This window comes from Bos indicus x Bos taurus, chromosome 23 (genome assembly GCF_003369695.1).
Source record: "Bos indicus x Bos taurus breed Angus x Brahman F1 hybrid chromosome 23, Bos_hybrid_MaternalHap_v2.0, whole genome shotgun sequence".
NCBI classification, from domain to species: Eukaryota; Metazoa; Chordata; class Mammalia; order Artiodactyla; family Bovidae; genus Bos; species Bos indicus x Bos taurus.
Genome location: NC_040098.1, coordinates 16,132,883 through 16,158,461, shown reverse-complemented (window position 1 = coordinate 16,158,461; position 25,579 = coordinate 16,132,883). Strand labels below are relative to the sequence as shown.

The 25,579-nt window shown below is 41.6% G+C and overlaps 1 protein-coding gene across 7 annotated transcripts in view; it reads right to left on the bottom strand.

Moving 5' to 3' along the window:
* Window positions 1–597: 597 nt before the first annotated feature.
* The window catches only part of LOC113881578 (adenylate cyclase type 10-like), a 43,762-nt gene continuing 18,780 nt past the window's right edge, over window positions 598–25,579 (bottom strand). For 4 of the 7 annotated variants that reach the window (XM_027524612.1, XM_027524613.1, XM_027524615.1 and 1 more), the window contains 16 exons: window positions 24,923–25,059; window positions 23,910–24,035; window positions 21,457–21,723; window positions 20,039–20,368; window positions 16,189–16,252; window positions 14,439–14,658; window positions 13,974–14,099; window positions 11,751–11,923; window positions 11,014–11,170; window positions 8,595–8,799; window positions 8,411–8,507; window positions 7,824–7,942; window positions 7,442–7,559; window positions 6,803–7,001; window positions 6,100–6,304; window positions 5,064–5,589 (listed from right to left, as the gene is read on the bottom strand). In XM_027524612.1, the coding sequence (XP_027380413.1) occupies window positions 5,525–5,589; window positions 6,100–6,304; window positions 6,803–7,001; window positions 7,442–7,559; window positions 7,824–7,942; window positions 8,411–8,507; window positions 8,595–8,799; window positions 11,014–11,170; window positions 11,751–11,923; window positions 13,974–14,099; window positions 14,439–14,658; window positions 16,189–16,252; window positions 20,039–20,368; window positions 21,457–21,723; window positions 23,910–24,035; window positions 24,923–25,059 (2,608 nt within the window). In that variant the 3' untranslated portion in view covers window positions 5,064–5,524. Of the gene's footprint in view, window positions 729–5,063; window positions 5,590–6,099; window positions 6,305–6,802; window positions 7,002–7,441; window positions 7,560–7,823; window positions 7,943–8,289; window positions 8,508–8,594; window positions 8,800–11,013; window positions 11,171–11,750; window positions 11,924–13,973; window positions 14,100–14,438; window positions 14,659–16,188; window positions 16,253–20,038; window positions 20,369–21,456; window positions 21,724–23,909; window positions 24,036–24,922; window positions 25,060–25,579 lie in introns of those variants that run through there. The other 3 variants (XR_003508078.1, XM_027524614.1, XR_003508079.1) reach the window with 3 other exon arrangements.

The window sequence follows — 25,579 nt, the reverse complement described above, 5'->3', positions numbered from 1 at the left end:
CTATGTTAGAAAAAAAAAGAGAAGATTTCAAATTAATAACCTAATTTTCCACCTGAAGAAACTAGAAATAAAAGAGCAAACTAAACTCAAAGCAAGCAGAAGGAAGAAAATAACAAAACTCAGAGCAGAAATAAATGAAATGGAGAACAGAAAAACAACAGAAAAAAAATCAACAAAACCAAAAGTTGGTTCTTTGACCAGATCACCAAAATTGACAAATCTTGGTTAGACTGGATAAGAAATAAAGGGAAGATGACTCAAATTACTAAATCAGAAATGAAAAGGGAAGAACTACTGACCTTATGAAATAAAAAGGATAAGAAATATTATGAACAATTGCATACCTTAGATAACTTAGATGAAATGGACAAATTCCTAGAAAGATGTAAACTACTGAAAATGACTTAAAGAGAAATAGAAAATCTATACCATGTAAAGAGGTTTAATTAGTAATCAAAAAACTTCCCACAAAGAGATGCTTAGGACCAGATGGCTTTTCTGGTGAGTTCGATCAAATACTGAATGAATTTTAAAACCAATCCTTCACAAACTCTTCAAAAAAAAAAAAAAAAACGAAGAGAGGAAGGAATACTTACCAACTCATTTCTATGAGAGCAGTTTTACTTAGATACAAAAACCAGACAAAGAGATTACAAGAAAACTATAGGCCAACATTATTTATGAATGTAGATGCAAAAAATCTTCAGTGAAACAGTGGCAGATAGGACCTGGGAACAAATAGAAAGGATTACAGACCATGACAAAGCAAGACTTATTCTCGAAGTGAATGCCAGGTTGGTTCTACATTTGAAAATCAGTATGATACATCATATTAATAGAAACTCCTTCTGCCAAACCACATGATCATTTCAATGGGTGACAGAAAAAGTGTTTGATAAAACCCAACACTCTATCATGATAAAAACACTCAACAAACTAGGAATAGCACAGGACTTCATCAACCTGATAAAGAACATCTATAAATAATTCACAGCTAACATCATACTTAAAGGTGAAAAACTAAAAAGTTTTCCCCAATAGTTGAGAACAAGACAAAGATGTCCTCTCTTGTCACTTTTATTCAACATTATACTATAGGTTCTAGCAAGTGCAATTAAACAAGAAAAATAAAAGCCATCTAGATTGGAAAGGAAGAAGTAAAATTATCTCCATTTGCAGATGACATGATCTTGTATATAAAAAAGGCTAAGAAATCCACTCACCCCCCAAAAATTTAGAGTTAACAAATTAGTTCAGCAAATTTGTACCCTGAAAAAAAGTTTCAGGATACAAAACCAATACGTGAAAATCAGTTTTATCTCTATATTCTAGCAATGAACAACTCAAAATGAAATTAAGAAAACAACTCTATATACAATAGTATCAAGAATAATAAAATTATTTAGGCATAAATTTCACAAAATAGGAGTAAGGCTGGTGCATTAAAAACTACAAAACATTACTGAAAGAAATTAAGGAAGAAATTAAGGAATATATGGACAAGATGTCACTTTCATGGATTAGAAAACTTGGTGCCCACTCTCACCACTTCTATTCAACATAGTTTTGGAAGTCCCAGTCACAGCAATCAGAAGAAAAAGAAATAAAAGGAATCCAGATTGGAAATGAAGAAGTAAAATTCTCACTATCTACAGATGACATGATCCTCTACATAGAAAACCCTAAAGACACCACCAGAAAATTACTAGAGCTAATTAATGAACATAGTAAAGTTTCAGGATATAAAATTAATACACAGAAATCCCTTGCATTCCTATACACTAATAATGAAAAAACAGAAGGAGAAATTAAGGAAACAATCCCATTCACTGTCGCAATGAAAAGAATAAAATGCTTAGGAATAAATTTACCTAAAGAAACAAAAGACCCATATATAGAGAAAACTATAAAACACTGATGAAAGAAATCAAAGATGACACAAATAGATGGAGAAACACATGTTTGTGGATTGGAAGAATCAATATAGTGAAAATGAGTACACTATCCAAAGCAATCTATAGATTCAACGCAATCCCTAGCAACCTACCAATGGTATTTTTCACAGAACTATAACAAATCATTTCACAATGTGTATGGAAACACACACAAAAAACTCAAATAGCCAAAGCAATCTTGAGAAAGAATGGAACTGGAGGAAACAACCTTCCTGACTTCAGATTCTACTACAAAGCTGCAGTCATCCAGACAGTATGGTACTGGCACAAAGACAGAAATATAGATCAATGGAACAAAAAAAGCCCCGGGATAAATCCATGCACCTATGGACACCTTATCTTTGACAAAGGAGGCAAAAATATACAATGGAGAAAACACAATCTCTTTAACAAGTGGTGCTGGGAAAACTGGTCAACCACATGTAAAAGAATGAAACTAGAACACGTTTTAACCCCATACACAAAAATAAACTCAAAATGGATTAAAGATCTAAATGTAAGACCAGAAACTATAAAACTCTTAAATGAAAACATACGCAGAATGCTCTATGACATAAATCACAGCAAGATCCTCTATGATCCACCTTCCAGAGTAACAGAAATAAAAACAAAAATAAATGGGACATAATTAAACTTAAAAGCTTTTGCACAGTGAAGGAAACAATAAGCAAGGCGAAATGGCAGCCTTCAGAATGGTAGAAAATAATAGCAAATGAAGCAACTGACAAAGAATTAATCTCCAAAATATACAAGTAGCTTATGCAGCACAATACCAGAAAAATGAACCCAATCAAAAAGTCAGCCCAAGAACTAAATAGACATTTTTCCAAAGAAGACATACAGATGGCTAATAAACACATGAAAAGATGCTCAACATCACTCATTATCAGGGAAATGCAAATCAAAACCACAATGAGGTACCATCTCACACTGGTCAGAATGACCACCATCAAAAAATCTATAAACAATAAATGCTGGAGAGGGTGTGGAGAAAAGGGGACCTTCTTACACTGTTGGTGGGAATGGAGAACAGTGTGGAGATTCCTTAAAAAACTGGAAATAGAACTGCCATACGACCCAGCAATTTCACTGCTGAGCATACACACCAAGGAAAGCAGAATTGAAAGACACACATGTACCACAATGTTCATTGCAGCACTGTTTACAATAGCTAGGACATGGAAGCAAACTAGATGTCCATTGGCAGACAAATGGAAAAGGAAGCTGTGGTACGTATACACAATGGAATATCACTCAGCTATAAAGAAGAACACATTTGAGTCAGTTCTAATGAGGTGGATGAAACTGGAGCCTATTATACAGAGTGAAGTAAGCCAGAGAAAGAAACACCAATACAGTATATTATGCTTATATATGGAATTTATGGTGACAATGATCCTATAAGCAAGACAGCAAAAGAGACACAGATGTAAAAAACAGACTTTCGGACTCTGTGGGAGAAGGTAAGGGTGGGATGCTTTGAGAGAATAGCACTGAAACATGTATATTACCATATGTGAAATAGATGACCACTGCAAGTTTGATGCATGAAGCAGGGCACTCAAAACCAGTGCTCTGGGACAACCCGGAGGGATGGGGTGAGAGGGAGGGGGGATTCAGGATGGTGGGGACACATGTGCAGCCATGGCTGATTCACGTTGATGTATGGCAAAAACCACCACAATATTGTAAAGTAATTATCTTACAATCAAATAAGTAAAATTTTTAAAAAGAAAACTTAATAATGCTGATAGCAGTTCTCTGCAAATTGATTTACAGAGTCAACATATTCTATCAAAATTACAGCTGTCCTTTTTGTAGAAACTGGCAAGCTGATAGTGATATGGAAATACAAGGGACCCAGAACAGTCAAAACAATCTTGAAAAAGAATAATAAAGTTGGAAGACTCACATTTCCTGATTTTAAAACTTACTACAAAGCTGCAATAATCAGGACTGTGTGGCTTGCCATAAGGATAGCTATATAGGCCAGTGCAACAGAATTGAGAGTTCAGAAATAAACCCATATGTCTAATAAAACCATACATCAACAAGAGTACTTGGGGACTCCCCTGGTGATCCAGTGGTTAAGACTCTAAGCTTCCACAGCAGGGGACCTGGGTTTGAACCCTGGTCAGGGAACTAAAGATCCCTGCCATGCCATGCAGTGCAGCCAAAACAAAACCAATAAATAAATCTTATTAAAACATAAAAATGACAGTATTTACTTAAATGGGGGAGGAATAGTCTTTTTAACAAATGGTGCTTTTTAACAAATGCAGCAGCTTAGATAGTGTATATCCACAAGCAAAAGAATGAGGGAAACTTAACTTTCACTATATGCAAAAATGAACTCAAAATAATCAAAGACCTAAATAAAAGCTAGAACTATAAAACTCTTAGAAGAAAACAGAGGAAAAAATCTTTGTGACTTAAGATGAGCAATGGTTTCTAAGATATGACACCAAAGCTGCTGCTGCTGCTAAGTCGCTTCAGTCGTGTCCGACTCTGTGCGACCCCAGAGACGGCAGCCCACAAGCAGCCAAAAAACAAAAATAGATAAATTGGACTTCATCAAAACAAAACACTCTTGTGCTATAAAACAATACCACCATGAATGTGAAAAGACAACTTACAGAATAAGAGAAAATATTTATAAATCAAATCTGATAAGGGTTTAGCATCCAGAATATATAAGAAATTCTTCAAGCTCAATGATAAAAAGGCAAATATTCCAATAACAAATGGGCAGAGGATCTGAATAGACATTTCTCCAAGAAGACATACAAATGGCCAATAAGCTTATAAAAAATGAACATCATTAGTCATTAAGGAAATGCAACTCAACACCACAATGAGATATCACTTCACAATCACAAGAATGGCTATATAAAAAAACAAGCAAATAACAATTGTTTGTGAAGATGTGAAAAACTGGAACCCTTACACATTGTTGCTGGAAATATAAGTGGTATAGCAACTTAGGAGAAAATACGACAGTTCCTTGAATAGCTAAACAGAGAGCATCTGCATGACCTAACAATTCCTTTCCTGGGTATATACCGAAAAGAACTGAAACATATGTTTAAACCAAAACCTGCACACAAATGTTTATAGTGGCTTTATTCATAATAACCAAAAAGCAGAACCAAGCCAATATCCATTAGTGCATGAACAGATAAGCAAAATGTGGCATGTCCATATAATGGAATGTTATCCAGCCACAAAAGGAAATGCTGCAGCACGGAAGAATTACCTGTTAACAGACTCACCTTATATAAGATGGAATCAGCTTAATCCCAAAGCTTCCCTGGCCTCTGGCCTAGCTCTGGTTCTAGTAATAATTTCTGCCCCAGTTGCATTAATGAAGAGAGTTAAGAAAGATCTAAATTTCATGCTTTAGAAACACATGCTTTTATTTTTATGAAGATATACAGATAGTGGCAAATGTAAAAGGCTAGCATATTTAATATGTACATATATAGCATCTTAAAAAGGAGACTTGGTGGCATATCTTTGTGTTACATGTTATAAAAGAATCATGGTCCCTTCAGAGGATTTTTGTTTGATTAACAGATACATTCTTGAATTTCTTCTTTATCCTTCTTGTTGACATCAGCCTCTCTGACAAATCCTGAAAATAGGAACATAAAGAGTAATACAAACACAAAGAATTTCCTTGGCTATTACAAATTTAACTCATGGCCTGGAAAAAGGAGATTTGCTGGGTCCTAAAGTAAGAAACTATATTCTCTCCTTTTTCTTGCTCATTTCTTATCATTCACCTTCACAGACATTACACTGTGATTTCTAAGGCCTTCTTTCTCCCTTAGTGATCATCCAGCTACTCCACGGAAACAACTTATTTGTTTGCGCTTGGACCAAAGGGGAATTTCCTATGCCTAAGAGTTACAGATGCTGAAGCAAAGGGCTGACAGAGGCTCTTACACGCCTTATATAAAGGGGTCTCTGTTGAGGCGGAGGCTGGCACAGTGAGAGAATGACAACTACCTCTAAAGCAAGGACTAATCCTCATATCTGCATGTCCCTTCTTATTTGGACATGGCTTTTAACTGCTTATGAGTAAGAATCTGAGACTGTTCTTTATGTCTCTCAGACAAGAGTTCCAGAAAGGAATGCTTACTCTGTATTTCCAAATTTTGTTCAAAGGAGTTATTTTCCTCCAGGAATTCTCCCTCTATCCAAATCCTGGTCAGGCAGGTGTCAAAAGGTCTGATGATGCTGGTCAAGGACATCTTTCCATTTCTCATTACAAAGGCTTTAAGCTCAGAGACCCACTGGTGATAGACAGGGCAGGTCACACATCGAGAGAAAAACTCCTTAAAGTACTGAAAGGAAAGGAAGGTCCATTAGCTCAGGGATTAGTACTTTCTTTCCTCCACTCCACTCCATCAGAACTTACTGCAGTTCCCACTCAGCACACTCACTCAGGGCTGGGGGAACAGGAAGGAGTTACTGATGGTCAAGGAGGGCCAGAAAGTCTGTTCTCAGATACAGAGGACCTGGAATGTTTTAGATTCAGAAGGAAAGGATGTAGGGAAATGTGTCAAACTATAGACAAAGCCAGAGTGGTCTACTGAGAAGGGCTAAGTGTCAACATTTTAATGGCATTGGGTAGTAGCTTTTGCAAATCCAGTAAGAAATCCAGTCCTGATCTACATGCAAGAATATCTGGGAGGATACATGAGATAGGTGGACAGAGTCCACACCTGGGTTCAAGGAGGAAAAAGAGACCAAGGCAGCAAGGAGAAGAGTAAGGGAGAGAGGCAGGTGGCAGAAAGAGTACCATGCCTTAGGTGTTAGTTGAGGATAACGGAGACAGGTACCGTGAGGGTTTGGTGGCGAGTCTCTGCGAGAGTTTGCAGGAAGATCTCTTCTGGCATTTTCTGTAAAATTAGCACCTGGCACTCTAGGAATCGGACAAAGCCATGGGAACCAAATAGTGAGGCATTGGTTCTTTTCACCAACTGGCGAGCCTTGGAGAAGTGGTACTGAAACTGATTCCACTGTAAGTCCTGGGCAAACCTGAAGGGAAAGAACCACAGCTCTCAGCTATCTCCCCTAACTGCCCACTATGGGTCCTCCACAGAACCGTCACTACTCTAAGGCTCTAAGACCTCCTTCAGTCAGATTTGTGATTCTGGTAAGGGGCCAAGGCTACACAACTCATGTGTAAGGAGGTTCAAAAGAAAACCAATGATATACAGCTTTGCCATGGATTATCTCACACTTAAATGTAACTCTAAACTGAACCCTTAATCTATGAACCCAAACCTCTTAAGGGACAAGAACAACCCTTCCAATAATGTGGGGGGAAATGGGAGGTGAATGGTCTTTAGAAATGGGTTGGAGATGTGGAACCATCCTGCCTTGTAAGGCAAAGGCAATAGCTTAAATGAGTTCATGGTGTCTTCAAACTTACCCTTTCCCACAGCCCTGAGTAAGACTCTGATATGCTACATTACCACATGGCCAGAGAGGAGTGGACCCCCAGCATGACACTGCTCTGAGAATTTAGAATGCAGCTGTGCTCATAGCGTTGAATGAAATGCAGACATTCCCCAAAGGGCCGACACAGCCATCCTGTGGACAGAGAGAGTAACCAGGCTAGTAGTATAAGTTGTCAACTATAAAGTGGTATATAAGGTGCGTGGTCCAGGGGAGGAGACACCACCTCAAAAGCAGGCACCCTGAATCACAATGTGGTTCCTAGACTTTAAGGAACAAGGGCCAGGAGCAGAGGCCATGCCCAAAGGACAGGCCCATGAGTGCCTGTGTGCCAAACCCAGGGCCCCACCTGAGGTCTGAATCCCTCGGGAATACAGGAGAGCCCTGCACAAGATTTACCTTTTCCGTAGAGCAGCAGATCTAAGCAAGCAGAATAGAAGAAGGCCCGGCCAAGGACATCATGACTCTGGGAAATGAGCACCCATTGACTCTCCAGCACGTGGACACACAGATCAAACCTGCCGAGAGACAGAGCCACTGGGACCAGCTGGAGAATGGGAAGGGCTGTACAGGAGAGGAAGGGATCTTACACCTTCAAGGTGGCCTAACAGCCCCTAGATCTCCATCCCGTAATTCTATTTATATAGAGAGCATCTGTGCCTGGGATCAGACCTATCTCTAAGCAAAGGAAGTGGGAAAATGACTCTGAAACAACTCCCACGGTCTTGAGCTATTGCAATTACCGACCTCCCTGCAGTAAAACGCATGGGGGGGATGGAGGGAAGGGGGTGGAATATCTAGTGCCCAGACTCTGAATTTCTACTCCTGACCCCTCAAACTTAAGACAATGTTTCTGGAGGACTACCAGAGACAGTCCTGGCTGTGGAGACAAGACAGCTTCTCCTTCTCCACTCTAAACTGCTCTGGTAGGTCATAATCTCCCCTCTGAGGCAACAACTACAAAGGACAGAAAAGGATCTTAATACTTCTTCTTCAGAAATGCAGATCTGAAGAGAACTGAGAGAACCAGGTTCTCCAGAGCTGGTTTCTTGAGGTGTCTGCATATCTCATGAGCTTGAAAACCTAAGGAGGTTAAAGAGCATCGTGAGGTCTAGAGGTGCACCTGGCCTCTCTAAAAGCCCCAGGCCCACCAGCCCCAGGCCCCATTACCCAGCTTGATGGAGAAGTCGAGATGCCCAAGGCAGAGTTTGGTGTAGGCCAAGGCCTGCATGAGCTGGGCTGTGGCCAACAGTCCCTCCCTGGAGAACCAGCACAGGCTGCTTTTCTGAATGGCCAGCTGCTCATGGTACAGCCACTTCTCCTTGTCACCCACGTTCTGGGAGAACTGGGAGAGGGCCACATAGGTAGAGACAACCTGTGGGACAACAAACATGGGGTGAATATCCAGACTGCACAGTCAGGCTGCAGCTCCAGCTCGTCCCTTTTCTAGTTAAGAGCCCCCGCGTGCCTGCTATTCACTCTGTGTAGCACTCCTGGGAGCCACTGCTCACCTCAACTCCAGCTGTGAAAACACGCTCCTTCTCACCCCTACGTTTTTGATTTGACCATTGTCACTGCTTGTTCTCTAAACAGCTTCCTCCATCTGCCCCTTTTCTTTTCCCCAATCCTAGACTTTCCCCTTCAAAATGCTGCTCAGACTGCACCTCTTCTGTTTTCTCTAAACGAAGCCTCTAATTGCTCCTTAGAACTCTACAGAACTGCCGCCTAGATTTCTGTCATCAGTTGTATATTTAACATCATTTGACGACACTCTTCTAAGTTGACTCTGTCACTCCTCTTCTCAGAATTTTCCAACAGCTTCTCATCTTCTTTGGAGTAAAAGCCAAAACTCCCACAGTGGCCACAAGGCCTGCACCATCTGCCACCCCCTCCCTGGCCTCTCTGACTCACCTCCTGGCTCTTTCTCTTCTCACTTCCCTCCAGTCACACTGGCCCCTGCACTACTCCTCAACACAGAGGGCAGGCCTTGTGCATTCACTCTGCCTTCCTCCTGCCCACTCTTCTCCCAGGTGGCCTCTTCTCCCATGTGGCCTACTTTCTCATCTCCTTCAGACAGTTGCCCAAATGCTACCTGCTCGGTGAGGCTTTCCCTACAACCTTATTAAAACTGCACCCCTAGTTCCCAGAACTCTATGTCCTCTGGCCTCTGCTTAATTTATTTCATTGCATTTATTATCACCTAACATACTTAAAGCTCAACATTCAGAAAACGAAGATCATGGCATCCAGTCCCATCACTTCATGGGAAATAGATGGGGAAACAGTGGAAACAGTGTCAGACTTTATCTTTTTGAGCTCCAAAATCACTGCAGATGGTGACTGCAGCCATGAAATTAAAAGATGCTTAGTCCTTGGAAGGAAAGTTATGACCAACCTAGATAGCATATTCAAAAGCAGAGACATTACTTTGCCAACAAAGGTCCGTCTAGTCAAGGCTATGGTTTTTCCAGTGGTCATGTATGGATGTGAGGGTTGGACCGTGAAGAGAGCTGAACACCGAAGAATTGATGCTTTTGAACTATGGTGTTGGAGAAGACTCTTGAGAGTCCCTTGGACTGCAAGGAGATCCAACCAGTCCATTCTAAAGGAGATCAGTCCTGGGTGTTCTTTGGAAGGAATGATGCTAAAGCTGAAACTCTAGTACTTGGGCCACCTCATGCGAAGAGTTGACTCATTGGAAAAGACTCTGATGCTAGGAGGGATTGGGGGCAGGAGGAAAAGGGGATGACAGAGGATGAGATGGCTGGATGGCATCACTGACTCGATGGACGCGAGTTTGAGTGAACTCTGGGAGTTGGTGATAGACAGGGAGGCCTGCCGTGCTGTGATTCATGGGGTCGCAAAGAGTCGGACACGACTGAGCGACTGAACTGAACTGAACTGAACATATTAAATATTTCACTTATGTTTCCCTGGAACTAAGATCCAGTGTCTGGTACAGAGTAAGTAAAAGTCGTTCAGTTGTGTTCGACTCTTTGTGACCCCACGGACTATACAGTCCATGAATTCTCTAGTCCAGAATACTGAAGTGGGTAGCCTTTCCCTTCTCCAAGGGATCTTTCCAACCCAGGGATTGAACCTACATTGCAGGCGGGTTCTTTACCAACTGAGCTATCAGGGAAATCTGGTATAGAATAGGTGTTCATCAAATATTTGTTGAGCAAATGGGTATATATGTATATAGACACTAAAATTAGGAAGACATATTTCCCTTTCTTCTTTTTCCCTAAGTCAGCAAATCTTATCCTTATTTGTGGACGACTGGCTTGAGAATCTGATGGAAGCTATGACCCCTTCCCTACTTCTGATCACTCCTTAAATACTCTTTTGTACACACAGATACACACTAAGGTCATCATTCAGTTCAGAGGGTACACAGATAGTATTGTACATGAAAGCCTCCCTATAAACTGCAAACTGAGAACCCTGCTCAAACACACAATCAGCAACGTCCTGTTAAGTCTGGGTTACCGTGGAACCATGCTTCACCAGGGACTTGACAGGGTCTCTCCCCTGAGCATTTTAGGTTTCTGAGTGAGGTCCAGAGATAAAGCAAGGGCTTGCCTACCTGGGCTTCACCAGGAAACTCCTTGACTGAATTCTTCTGCATAAGAGTGGCCAGGCAGGCAAATCTGCGGCTGCTGGCTGTGGCCTCCAGGCTGTAGAGCTGCCGGAGCAGGGAGAGACAGTGCATCTGCTGTTGCAGGACTGCCAGCTTCTTCTTCCTGGTGTGAAGCAAAGGGTGGTTAGCACGCCCTTATCCTTTACCACTGTCCACCAGCCTTCCCCAAAAGAAATCGGAGTCTACTCACCCATAGACTTCCAGACTCAGAAAGATTCCTGGGAGCCCACTACTTCTAACCTCATATGCTTTTCAAATTCATCCCTCTTGACCAAAAAGAAGTTTTCAGAGAGGTTTTTTAAAAAAGGTTCATTCTTTGAATTGTTCTTTTGGTTGAACAGATTTCCTATAAATGATTACAGCTTGATAACTAGGCAGTGTTTAATATTATGTGTATATCTATCAGAGAAATAACATTAAATTCCATATATGTGTATGTGGACACACAGTGCACATACATGTATCTTTATTTGAAAAAGACAGGATAATACCATACTTCAAAGACAAAAGATGTACTCATTCTGCTACACTGAATTGGCCCAGAGTAAGGTAAATGAATGAGAACTGTTCATATGCTTGAAAAGAGGAGCCTTAGAGTCAAATAGGCAAAACTCCAGCCTAGGTCCAACTTTAGCTCTCTGTGACCCTAAATGGAACCAGGACAAGTTGGCAAAGCTTCTCACTTCTCACTAGGGTTGTTTCGAGGTTGACTCAGGGAACAGGAATACCAGCATTTTTCTAGAAATGTTTGGAAAATGACACCAAGCCAGGTCCAGGGAAAACTCCTTTTCAGCAGACGAAGGGCTCGCCTAGCCAGTTTTTTGGCCAGGGTGATCTGTCCCATGTTGAAACAGACCTGGAGACAGTAAAGTGAGAAACAGTAATGTAAACATGAGAAGAGTGCTAAGGACAAGGTTCTGGATGCAACACACCGGCTCTTATTTTGGAATGCAAACCTGGGGCCCGAGGTGCCAGAGGGAGCAGAGTTAGAGCAGAGCCTGGCCACACTAACAAGCACCCGTAGGGCCATGAGCAAGCAAAGGAGTGAGAAAATGTAATTATGGAGAAAGCACTCTCCTTTCTCATCTCCCACACGTTTGTCAGTAGTAGAGAAAGACTGTGATTTACAAAGCAATGCTGGGAGACTCACATGGGACTGTCTTTAGCTTCAGATGCCATGGAAAGCATCTGCAATATCACCAAATCTCATCATTCTCTTCATAAACAAGTTGTACCACCACAGTGTACGAGGATAGGAGCTGAGGAACTACCCTGAGGTTATCATATACCTTCATGCTCTGTGGCTAAATCTATGGCTAAGAAAGGGATCAAGTCTATGGTAATCTCTGAACAATGTTAAGAAGACTGCACAATGGAAAGAAATGGAAAGAAATAATTATTTAAAACTTTGCTTCCCTGGTGGCTCAGATGGTAAAGAATCTGCCTGTGGTGCAGGAGACCTGGGTTTGATCCCTGGGTCAGGAAGATGCCCTGGAGGAGGGCACGGCAACCCACTCCAGTATTCTTGCCTGGAGAATCCCATGGACAGAGCAGCCTGGCAGGCTACAGTCCATGGGGTCTGAAAGAGTCGGACATGACTGAGAGACTAACACTTTCAAAGACCTTTTGGTTGAAACACAAATAATACAACACTGTGGACTACTGTAATATCCCCTTTGGTGTTCAAAGGCTTTATCCACATTAGGTTTATTCTCCTAACCAAAGTATCTTAAGGTTTACACTGAAATTAATTTTTACTTACTTTTTAAAAATTTTAAACTTTGGCTCTCCAACAAAAATCCCCCATAGTTTTACGGAGTCATTGTTTATAAACTGATAATAATTCCAACACATTTTGTTCTGTTGGATTTAATAGCAAGGAGGCTGGAAGAAGTTGCTGAGCTGTCCTGAGTTATTCATACAGAATAAATAGGTTTACTCCTATTTGTCATTTGACAATGGAATGTCTCATGCCGTGCTTTCCCCAGAGTTTTTATTTGTCATACGAATCTTATTCCTTCAGGAAAATTTGTCATAAATGATACAGAATGATCTACAAGGTACATTATTTATTTATTTTTTGGCTGCAGTACAGCCAAAGATCTTAGTTTCCTGACCAGGGGCTGAACCCTCCCGCCCACTTGCCTCTGGAGTGGAAGCGTGGAGCCTTAACCACTGGACCACCAGGGAGGTTTTATTTACTGTTAAAGCAAGATGTGGAATGGAGTACAGAGAGCTCCTATTTGTATTTAACAAAGGAAGTGGGTAGATTGTATATATTTACGTATGCTGAGCCCCTCTGGCAAAATACATACAGATATTTAACACTGGAGGGGGGACCCAGCAGCTGAGTGGTATAGGGTTGAGCGGGGAGAGTTTGAAAAGTACGCTCTTTTCCTTCTAGCTTTATTGAAATGTCTTTCACACATAACATTGTGTTAGTTTAAGGTGTACAACGTGATGATTTCTTTAATTGAAGGACAGTGACATATAATGTTAGTTTTAGGTGTACAGTATAATGTTTCAATATGTGTATACATTGGGAAATGATCACTACAACAAGTTTAACATTTATCACCACATATAAGTACAATTTTTTTTCTTGTGATAAGAACTTTTAAGATCTACTCTCTTAGCAACTTTCAAATATACAGTACAGTATTGTTAACTACAGTCACAAGCTGTACATCACATTTCCAGGACTTATAACTTTCACCAACTTATGAACTATGCTGGGGGTGACAAGGGATTAGGAAGTGCTCTTTCACTTTCTACATGTATTTCTATGTTTTGAATTTAAATCACATTTATAATTGCTCACAAAAGGCAAAGAGACTTTAAAGGAAATAATAGGGTAATCCTTAAGGAGAAACACTGCAAAGTTCAAGGTTAATCCCTGCCCTCACCTCTGACTGGAGACGACAGAAAGTGGCTTCTTCAAACTGACAGATCTTCACCTTGTGCTTTTTAAAAAACGAGAATGTGGAGGGTTGGCCCAGAAGACTGCTTGCCTTCCTCAAATAAAAGAAGGCCTCCAAACAAGAGAAGGGGAGGAGAAACTGGATTAGGATTCGGATGCTGCTAAGTGTGTGATTAGGACGGTGGCTGGACCAAGGCTATGAAGAATCTGAACTGTGGCAGGATTTAACTGGAAACGGGGAGCTGGACTGGCGGGAGGTGTCGAGGCAGCTTCGGCAGCACACGGTGCTCTTCCCCGCCACGCTTCCGCTTCGAGCTCTCTCCTAGACCCCTTACAGCTCCTTCCTCTCTCCCACTTTCCTCCATTTTTTCATACTTGTGGTAAGAAATCCCAATCAAATCCCCCCAAGTCATAGGGCTCAGCTCAGGGGTAGAGAGCGGAGCTTGCTTACCATGTAATTATCTGACAGATCCAAGGAGGCAGTGGCAGATTCCAGCAGGTAATAAAATGCACACGTGGTTTCTCCAATGACCAGGCAGTGCTGGGTGAGGGGCGAGAGCACTAACTTCAGGACTTCCCTACAGTGGCAGGGCTTCGTGGTCAACATGCCTTTCTTGGGGTTGGTCTGAGCCAGTTTCCTGTTCACTTTATCCAGGAACTCTTCCTCTGTTCTTTGTGGAGAGAAGACGAAGAGTTAACAGTGGCCATACAGCACCAACTTTTGCTGAGGCATTACCAGGTCCGAAAGCCACTTTGTCTGGGAGGCTTTCCTTTATGATTCATTAATCCTATGTCAATCCTTCTCCTCCACTGATCCACAAGGTTTTGAAAGACAGGGACTTTGTTCTTAATGGCAAAGCCCTATTAGGGAGTTTTAAAAACCTAAAGCCAAACTAAGTACCTCACAAATGAAATGGGGAAAAGACCACATCTCAAGAGTAAACTAACACTGTGCTCCATGAAAACATAAAAATGATACAAAGCAATAAGTAATAATAAATTTATCTATCAGCCCATTTGAACTCTATCATGGCACATGTGAATATATTTTATGAAATAACACCATCTTATTCCATAAAAACCCTGCCATTCAGGTAGGCAAAATTACCTCCCTTTTACAGATGAAGAAATTGAAGCTCTGGGAGGTTAAATGACTTACATATGACCTCGCAGCTACTGATGTGTGTGCTGTGCTTAGTCGCTCAGTCATGTCCAACTCTTCGTGACCCCATGGATTGTAGCCCCCCAGAATCCTCTGGAATTCTCCAGGCAGGAATACTGGAGTGGGTTGCCATGCCCTCCTCCAGGGGGTCTTCCAACCCAGGGATCGAACCCAGGTCTCTCACATTACAGGTGGCTTCTTTACCATCTGAGCCACCAGGGAGGCCCAAGAATACTGGAGTGGATAGCCTATCCCTTCTCCAGGGGATCTTCCCAACCCAGGAATCGAACTAGGGTCTCCTCCAGCGCCGGCAGATTCTGAGCTTCTAAGTAAAACCAAAACTAGAGTTCACCTTTCTGAACTACTAGTCCAGTGCATTTTTCACAGGCACCACAAGTTCAAAAGAGTTCTGATTTCTCTGAGACAGAATGACTGAAAAAGTGAGAACTGAGGATGGCTTTGGATAGTGAACATTCTGATAAGTAGAAGGAGGTAGACATCACTGAGTAGTTTTAAAAGGGAGAATTGTGTGAGCAAAGACACATTAAGGATGGGGGTGATTAATGTAGAATATAGATTTTTGTTTGAAAACTGTAGGAAATCAGGCTGAATAAATGATAGGAAACTTGAGAGTTGCTGGTGAATTCAAGGTAGGAACTTGCAAAATTGGTAAGATACACATTAGAAAGCCAGGAAGTACATGGTTATGAAATATAAAATCATTTTAATATCATCTGGGCTCAAAAGTAATTGAGCAGGCAAATTTATAGCTGAAAAAAATCTGTTATGTGTATAATACCTTTGAGAGAAATTAAATAAAGTTTTTCTTAATCACTAAGAAATAATTTCCCTATAAACAATCAAACAAAACCTTTTCGATTCACTGTTAACTTGCATTTTGGGCTGAGAACAGAAGTCACTATTCCTGGGTGGTCGGATGCCTTCCTTGTCTGTAGGTAAGGTGAGTGTCCTAGTTTAATGATCAGCTGTGTCTTACTTTCTGACCCCCTCCACGTCCACTCTCAGCATCTCCACCTACCTGCAGTATTCCCTTGTGAAGGCCTCCTGACTTCTGGATGATTCTGTCTGGAACTGAAAAGTGTCTGTAGGGAGGAAAAGATGACTGTCCTTAATCGTCTGTGTTTGTATTAACTGAGAACATTTAAAAATTCCTGACTACCTTTCATGAAAATTGCTTCCCTCATTATAAAAATGGTAAATTTAGGTTTAATAGTAACCTTACATGCAAGATTAGGGTACTAATTCTTTTTTCCTTAAACGCAATTACTTGTGATTTAAATAGTAATTCCTTTCATTCTCAAACCTCCCAAACCAATTCCTAATTCTGTTTGCTAAAGAAATGAATAAAGAATGTCCCTCTGGTTTGATGACTAATTCTGATAGTAGAAATCTATGAACATATCTGGATGAGATTTATAACTAGATGGGAGAGAACACAGAAGAAGTGACCTAGTGAAGGAAAACATGAGGGCACAAGATGTCACATCCCACCAGGGTCACAATAGCCAGAAGAGGTTTTCAGCTTTACCTGGTTGATTCTGCTGCTGCTGCTGCTGCTGCTAAGTTGCTTCAGTCGTGTCCGACTCTGTGCGACCCTATAGACGGCAGCCCACCAGGCTCCCCCATCCCTGGGATTCTCCAAGCAAGAACACTGGAGTGGGTTGCCATTTCCTTCTCCAATGCATGAAAGTGAAAAGTGCAAGTGAAGTTGTGTCTGACTCTTAGCGACCCCATGGATTGCAGCCCACCAGGCTCCTCCGTCCATGGGATTTTCCAGGCAAGAGTATTGGAGTGGGGTGACCTGGTTGATCCTAAATAACCTCTATCCTCCAGATTTGCCTCTTCCTCTGCAGCTGTCTTCTGCTCAAAAGGCAAAGACTTGAAAATGCTGTGGAGATGTTACCTATTTGGGCTCAGGAGCACAGGTGTGGGATTGAAAAGGAGTCTAAGGGAACGATTACAGGGAGGGTTTGTGTCAAGTAAAAGGACTGGCTCGCTGATTATTTAATGATGTCATATAAGGTGAAGTAGGTCTAAGGAAACTGGAATTTGGCAGCACTGCTGTGATGCACAGTTCTCAGGCACCACCGGATTGCAGCCTGAGAGAGCAGCATGCTTTGTTCTGCATGTCTGTGCACAGAGACCCAGGGTCTGGGAAGCCTCTGTAGGAGTTTGGCTGTGCTGGCAAGGTCCTGAGCCTTGCTCACGCCTAGATTGACCAAGCTGCCTCATCTAAAGGTCAATACTGACCTCTCAAAAACAAAAGGCTGAAAAGCAATTACGAATGATAGTGTGATTTTTCCATAATACCAACCAGGACATTCCCTGTTTTTTTTCCTCTTCCCCTCAGCAAGTACAAAACTGCAAATTACCATAGACCTCATCAGCCAGAGACCAATTTCTCCAAGTCACTGGTCCACCTTCAGAGTCATAAGAATGTTACAGCCAAAGGAGGTATTAAGATCATAGATCAAAATCTTCATTTTAGTCTTTTACCACCACCAATTCGCCATATCCCTTTCCCCCGCCAATACCAACACCAACTTCTCTTTTATTAAAGTAGAGAAAAAGAAGATACTCCTGGGTCTTGACAGCTGTCTTCAAATATGAAAGAAGGCACAAAGCTGAAAAATGAGTGAAAAATTTGCAGGAAGGTAGAGTTCACCTGGGTGAGAGAAGTTTTCTAACAGCTACTGAGAATGAAATGAGCTGTCCTACAAGGCAAGCTAACTGAAAATGTTAAAACAAAGAGGGTGAATTGCGGGCCCTCTGCAGTGAAATCTCAGAGTCCTAACCACTGGACCACCAGAGAATTCCAAGGGTAAACTCTTATCTGGGTTGTGGTAGAGGGCTATAGGTTTGGGGGAACATCTATCCACTAAAACTTCTTTAAGTAGCTAACTCCTACATAACGCTCAGATCTCACTTCTGGAATTATCTCCTTCAAGAAAAAACCTTATTCATTTCTCAGGCTGGGCTAATAGCCATTTCTCTAGGTATCCAAACCCCTAGGTAGTCCATTTTATCACCTTTACCAGGCCATACTGGAATTCTCTATTTATATGCCTGTGACTATGCCAAAGCCTTTGACTGTGTGGATCACAATAAACTGTGGAAAATTCTGAAAGAGATGGGAATACCAGACCACCTGACCTGCCTCTTGAGAAACCTATATGTAGGTCAGGAAGCAACAGTTAGAACTGGAAATGGAACAACAGACTGGTTCCAAATAGGAAAAGGAGTACGTCAAGGCTGTATATTGTCACCCTGCTTATTTAACTTCTATGCAGAGTACATCATGAGAAATGCTGGGCTGGAATAAGCACAAGCTGGAATCAAGATTTCTGGGAGAAATATCAATAACCTCAGATATGCAGATGACACCACCCTTATGGCAGAAAGTGAAGAGGAACTAAAACGCCTCTTGATGAAAGTTAAAGTGGAGAGTGAAAAAGTTGGCTTACAGCTCAACATTCAGAAAACAAAGATCATGGCATCCGGTCCCATCACTTCATGGGAAATAGATGGGGAAACAGTGGAAACAGTGTCAGACTTTATTTTTGGGGGCTCCAAAATCACTGCAGATGGTGACTGCAGCCATGAAATTAAAAGATGCTTACTCTTTGGAAGAAAAGTTATGACCATCCTAGATAGCATATTGAAAAGCACAGACATTAGTTTTGCCAACAAATGTCCGTCTAGTCAAGGCTACGGTTTTTTCCTGTGGTGATGTATGGATGTGAGAGTTGGACTGTGAAGAAAGCTGAGTGCTGAAGAATTGATGCTTTTAAACTGAGGTGTTGGAGAAGACTCTTGAGAGTCCCTTGGACTGCAAGGAGATCCAACCAGTCCATTCTGAAGGAGATCAGCCCTGGGATTTCTTTGGAGGGAATGATGTTGAAGCTGAAACTCCAGTACTCTGGCCACCTCATGTGAAGAGTTGACTCATTGGAAAAGACTCTGATGCTGGGAGGGATTGGGGGCAGGAGGAGAAGGGGACGACGGAGGATGAGATGGCTGGATGGCATCACTGACTCGATGCACGTGAGTCTGAGTGAACTCCGGGAGTTGGTGATGGACAGGGAGGCCTGGCGTGCTGCGATTCATCGGGTTGCAAAGAGTTGGACACGACTGAGCGACTGAACTGAACTGAACTGAACCCCCCCCCCCCAGAAAACCTGATAATTTCACTTTGTATTCTTAACACTTACTTGAAACATCTGATACACATAAGGACTCTGTATATGTGTACTGAACTAACAATTTATAATAATAAAAACAATAATTAAATGTATTGAGCGCTAACCATATGCCTGGTACTATTCAAAGCACATTATATATTTTAACTCACTTAATCCTTACAACTACCCTATGAAATGTATACTGTTATTTTCTTCAGTTAAGTGAGGTTAAGTAACTTGCCCAAGGGGCTTCCCCAAGTGGCTCAGTGATAAAGAATCTTCCTGCCAATGCGAGGAGACATAGGAGACTTTGATCTTTGGGTCAGGAAGATCCCCTGGCAGAGGAAATGGCAATCCACTCCAGTGTTCTTGCCTGGAGAATCCCATGAACAGAGAAGCTTAGCAGGAGTCCCTGGGTTTGCAAGAGGGTCGGACATGACTGAGCAACTGAGCACACACCCACAGCTTGCCCAATATTGCCAACCAAAACAAGTATGACCTCTAAAGTTCCTTTTAACTCTGAGATCACACTTTTTTTTTTTTTTTTAATTTCTGGTACTTCAGTGATAAATGACTCTCCACCTATTTTTCTCTCTTAATCTAATTTCATCTTTTGAATGAAGAGTTCCAAGTACACAAATAAAGAGAAGTGATGCCCACATATCTTCTTTCTGCTCCCTGATTTACCTTGGGGAGAAGGCAGCTGCAATCTGTCTGTGATCATTTGTGTTAGTATCGAGCCAGTGTCTTTGTAGCTACAGAATCGGGAGGTCCTGCTGGAGCTCTTAGTGGAACAGATGGCGAAACGGTGGAAGGGGACAAAGTCTCCCCCATGACAGCTCCCACAGCGGCAGGCCAGATCTCGAAGAAAGCAGGCACATTCAAGGTGTAGGGCTGTTTGCTGTGCCTTGGGCCACAGCTCCCAAGCCCCTTCCCGCAAAAGAGGCACTCCAAATTCAAGCACCTCCATCTGAGGTAGGGATAGTTCCTCTTGTAGCTTTAGAGGAGAGTCAGCATCTGAAACATAGGAAATGCTAAATGAGAGCCTCCCTTAAGGTAGTAAACTCCCAAGCACATGCTACTAGTTTATAAGAAAATTTTATTGATAATTCTTGTTTGGTATTATTGCTTCCTTTGTATAAAGAATTGTATACCAGTGATATTGACCATATTTAGGATAAAGTACAACAGGGAATAAATGATCAGGAGACAGATTTCTTAGTTATTCCTCCTAAATTGAGCTTTTTTACTATTAATATAAATTATTATAAACATCAAGTAACCAGAAAGCCTCTGCTCAAATATAAAACTCAACTCAAAGTCAAAGGGAAACTATTTGTGGATTATATGTGCTTTGGGTATGGAGAAGACAATGGCACCCCACTCCAGTACTCTTGCCTGGAAAATCCCATGGACAGAAGAGCCTGGTAGGCTGCAGTCCATGGGGTGGCTAAGGGTCGGACACGACTGAGCGACTTCACTTTCACTTTTCACTTTCATGCATTGGAGAAGGAAATGGCAACCCACTCCAGTGTTCTTGCCTGGAGAATCCCAGGGACGGGGGAGCCTGGTGGGCTGCCGTCTATGCGGTTGCACAGAGTCAGACACGACTGAAGCGACTTAGCAGCAGCAGCAGTGCTTTGGGTAGCCTATGTCACAATTTTATTCTTTCATGTGGAGAATATGAGACTGCAGCTATTTAATGTATATCTTGCTTTGTTCATGTCTGTTTCAATATCATGCTTAACTCCCTTGTGAATTTCTAAAATCAGAAATAATTTACCCACTTTTCTTCTTATTTATCCCAAGAAGCCAATAAAAGACTACAGCAATATTTTCTAAACCAAAAATCAAGATACAAATACTTAATGCACGGGGTTTAACATGGAGCTAGAATTCTTCAAATTAAGACAATTTTGAAAAATAAAAGCTATTCATTCACTATAAACATGGCTCTTCCATGATTAAAACAATAATTTCCCCAATTCTTTAGACATAAGCTTTAAGAGACTGGGGCCCATGACACGATATTGATGTTCTTTTTGAACAAACACACCTTCTCCCAAAGCTCTCTATTTGGGCCTGAGAACAAGGCACCAGCTCACCTGACTTTGTCGTCTCTTTGGTATGCTCAGTCTCGACAGAGGAAGGCACTAATATTGGCTCAGCAGGAAGCTCTTGGCCCTTATTGCACCAGCGGAGCACGTGCATATCCACAAGATCCTTCAGTACCTCAAGTAGCTTATTCTTACTCCAGCCAGGCAGGAGGTGCTGCAGCAGATCTATGTGGAAGAAGTGACCAATGACTGCAGCACATTTAACCAGCGACTGTTCCTCTGGGCTCAGTTGATCTATTTGGTTCACTGCTATTTCTGAAGAAAAAGAAATTAGCAATGAATGAGTTTTCTACCAACACAGAATATACCATGTTAATAATCTGCTCATTAAAAAAAAAAAGGCTTGCTTTTTCTTTCACCTGTTCTCCACTCAGCTAAATCTCTTGAAAGAACCTTATCTCCATGTCTTCTTTTGTCCCCGTTGCTCATTCATTATTTATCCAACAATCGGGTTTTCACCACGACACTGAAGCTATTTCTTGCGGTCACCAAAACCTTTTGCTGGTAGACCCGTTTTGTTTTTACTTTCTCAACTAAACATGAAAGCTGGGCTTCCTGGTCCCAGAACTCCAATTAGTGTAAAGAGCTCAAAACTCCAAGCATTTTAGTAAATCTCTCCAAATTCTGATCTATATATTAAAGCAGTTGTTATTAAACCAATTATATTACCAAACCCCAAATCTTGGAATAATTTTAAACTTTTTCCTCTCTCTCACAACCAACTGGCCACCCACTCATTCTCTTTCTGAAAGTTCTTGAGTGTATTTCCTTCCAAACAATTCTAGTCTAAGTAGTCATTTTCACCTGATCACTGTACTACCATTTTGAACATTACCAGTCTTCTCTTCTCTTCTTATCCCAATAACACATTAACTAGTGGTAGAACTGTACACTTAAAGTACAAATATAATGTCAGCCCCCTTCTTAAATATAACTTATATGGCTTTTTACAATGCAGCTTTGGCTTTTCATTTAGACTTGCTGACTCAACTATTCATTTTAGCTTATGAGCTAACAAATCCTTTTTCCTTCCCTGTGGACAATACTGACCTTGGGTTAACTTTCTAGCCATTGCCTAGGATCCCCATAAAATTAGAGTGTCAGCTGAGTTGCCAGGTAACACTGCTTATGCAAAGAGTGATCCTTGACTGGAAACTGAATTTGGACTAGGAAAACTGTGAATAAGCTACAGCTACCTGGTGGTAAGCCACAGCTTTGTGGGGGTTCCTCGGGTGTAGTGATTCCTGTAATAGGGTCACAGTGCCTAGAAGCTATGCCTACAGGACTATTTTAAGAGGTATCAGTTTCTTGTTGGGAAATGGGGCATCTAAGGACCCATCCATCATAGTCTCATTCCATCATATCTAAGTTATTCCCTGAGGTTCCAGAGGATAGCAGTAGGAACTGTTGTGAGGATCCCCACTGAAGGAAACCACTGGCTACGTTCTCCTAGAGTGCTGTGTTTCCTGACCTGTATGCTTCTCAGTTAGTAAAGCCAAAGCTAAGTGTGGCCCATCACAGTTGGAGGAATATGAACTGTCCAGATGAACCTAAAACCACCAGAGTGAACAGCTTATGACAGCTAATAGTCACTGACTGTTTATTATATACCATGATTTATTTCATTTAATCTTCACCTAACCCCATAAGGTTGGGACTATTATTATCCTCTCTTGACTGATGAGAAGACTAAGGCTTAGATAAGTTTATCTAACATTTCACATCCAGTAAGTGGGGGAACCAATGGTACCCAGGTTTTTCTGATGCCAGAGTCCTGGCTCTTAATTACCAAGCCATTCTGTATTGCTGTTTCACATACCTGTCTATATTCTCAGTAAGACCATAGTTGACTTGAAGGTATGCTTAATCATAATATTCCTGAAAAGGGGTTAATGAAGTACCCTGGCCACTATACTTTTGAATAGAACTTTAAAACCTTCATGTATAAAAAGAGCACTCCCTGCCTAATTATGCCTACCCAATTCTGAGGGCTTTATTCTTCATCTCATCAGTCATTATAACCTTATACTTTGCACTCTTTTTGTTAAACTCCTGCTAGGTCCCTAACACTGTCTATTTACTAGCACCATGGATTTTCTTAAACCTCAGCAACATTTTCTCCTTTGATTACTGTCTCCTCCAGCACAGAAATATGCACAAAGGGAAACTCAGGTCATAATTTTTATTAAGTAACTAGAAAACTTTTCCAAGTCAGCCTCAAAGAGAACAGTGGGCTCAGTTATGTAAAACATAACTCAAGTAGCATTACAAGTCTTTAACAACTCTTCGGGCAGTGCCAGAATTTATTTCTGAAAGGCAGGTTTCCTTTTGGAAGAAATGAAGCTAGTGTGATAATGAGGGTTCTATACTCAATCACCCACCAAATTACTAAGTGCAATGACATCCGTAATTGATTCACATGAGGTCTTCAAGGGACCTGCCTTTTAATAACGGTGGAAGAAGCACTGTATCCAGGTTCACATCATCCTTGACTGTGCAGACATAAAGTTCCTGGTCTTCAGAGCTGGCAGGAGAAATACTGTACATGGTGGATTTCATGGCATTGGCTGTAGGGAAAGAAGACTATGATTGAGGAAAATGCCACGCTCGGTCGCTGTAGTTTTAAGACACAAGATTACAAGAATGTACTCAAGACACTGAAAGGTTTGGGTGAATGAAGCACACACCTTTAAAGTGGTTTACCCCACCCATCCTGCCTGCTCTCTCATTTTCTCTTAGAAACTAACAACATTTTCTGAAATACACAATACCTAACATTCTTACGCTTCCTGTTTACCTCCCAACATCCCTCTCTGCTACTGCATTACAGCTTGAGGATGCCTTTCTGGATTTATACCTCTTTCTTTTTCCCTTCTCCCATTCTCCATTCAAACCCTCAAGTCATCCTTCTCATCACTAATGTGCAATTCTCTACTAGACTCTCATATTTATTAATCCTCTTTGATGTTTATAAATCCTATTTTTAAATCCCCACTTCTGCTCAAAAAAAGAACTAAAGTAGATGGACTCAATTACTTTATCTGAGGCAGGTATTCAGTGTTTTCAACATGAAAAGTAGAAGAAGTGTTAGTTGCTCAGTTGTATCCGACTCTTTGTGACCCCATGGACTGTAGCCCGCCAGGCTTCCCTGTCCATGGAATTCTCCAGGCAAGAACACTGCAGTGGGTAGCCCTTCCCTTCTCCAGGAGATCTTCCTGACTCAGGGGTGGAACCCAGGTTTCCTGCATTGCAGACAGATTCTTTACGGTCTCAGCCACCAGACGGTAAACATAGCTGCATATTATTTGTATGGTTCACTTAGCCAGGAAGGCCTAATCCAGTTTATAATGTCAGCAGGGAATAGGCATATGCCTAATAAGGGCCAGGTGATGCCATGTTCAGAAATGAACTCCAGCAGCGGGACCAGGGTAGAATCTTGGGAAGCTCAGCTTACCTGAGAGGGTCTCCCACTTGCTGTTCTCCACTTCCTCCTTTTGGAGGTCATGAAAGCACAATACGTTTTTAGAGAGAAGATCCTGGCATAAGACCTCACAATAAAGGGGGTTTCCAAAGCACCTGCGGAGAAGGTAGCTGTAGAGAGGTAAGCAGGGGATTGCTGACTAAAGAGGCCCACTTGAAGCGAGCCAAGCATAATGGTATTTCATAACGAGAAATACTTCTTTTGTTAAAGTCAGTCCCTGATGATATACACTAACAGAGGGAAGCAGCAGCACAGAAATGTAAAAAGACGTTTCTGACTGGTTTTGTAATGTATTTGGGCAGTAACTTTTCTCTCAACTATTTTGCTTGAAATACTTTGCTTGCTTAGCTATTTTGTTGAAAAGGAACTAATATCCCCTTGCTGAAGGGTCTGGAAGAAATTGGCCTGGCCACACATAATGGAAAAATTAAGCAAGCCATCCAAGTCCTAACTGTCCTATGAAAACCTGGGTGAATGGTTCGGGGAGGTAGCCCTTTTACTGGGTTACTAGGAGACTGTCTACTCTTAAATCCACTTTTGGGCTTCATCATGGTTTCTAGTGCCCTTCTCTCCCCCAACTCTGGTGTGAGACCTGAGCCTTCTCTTATATTATGGCACTGGCTCTGCCCT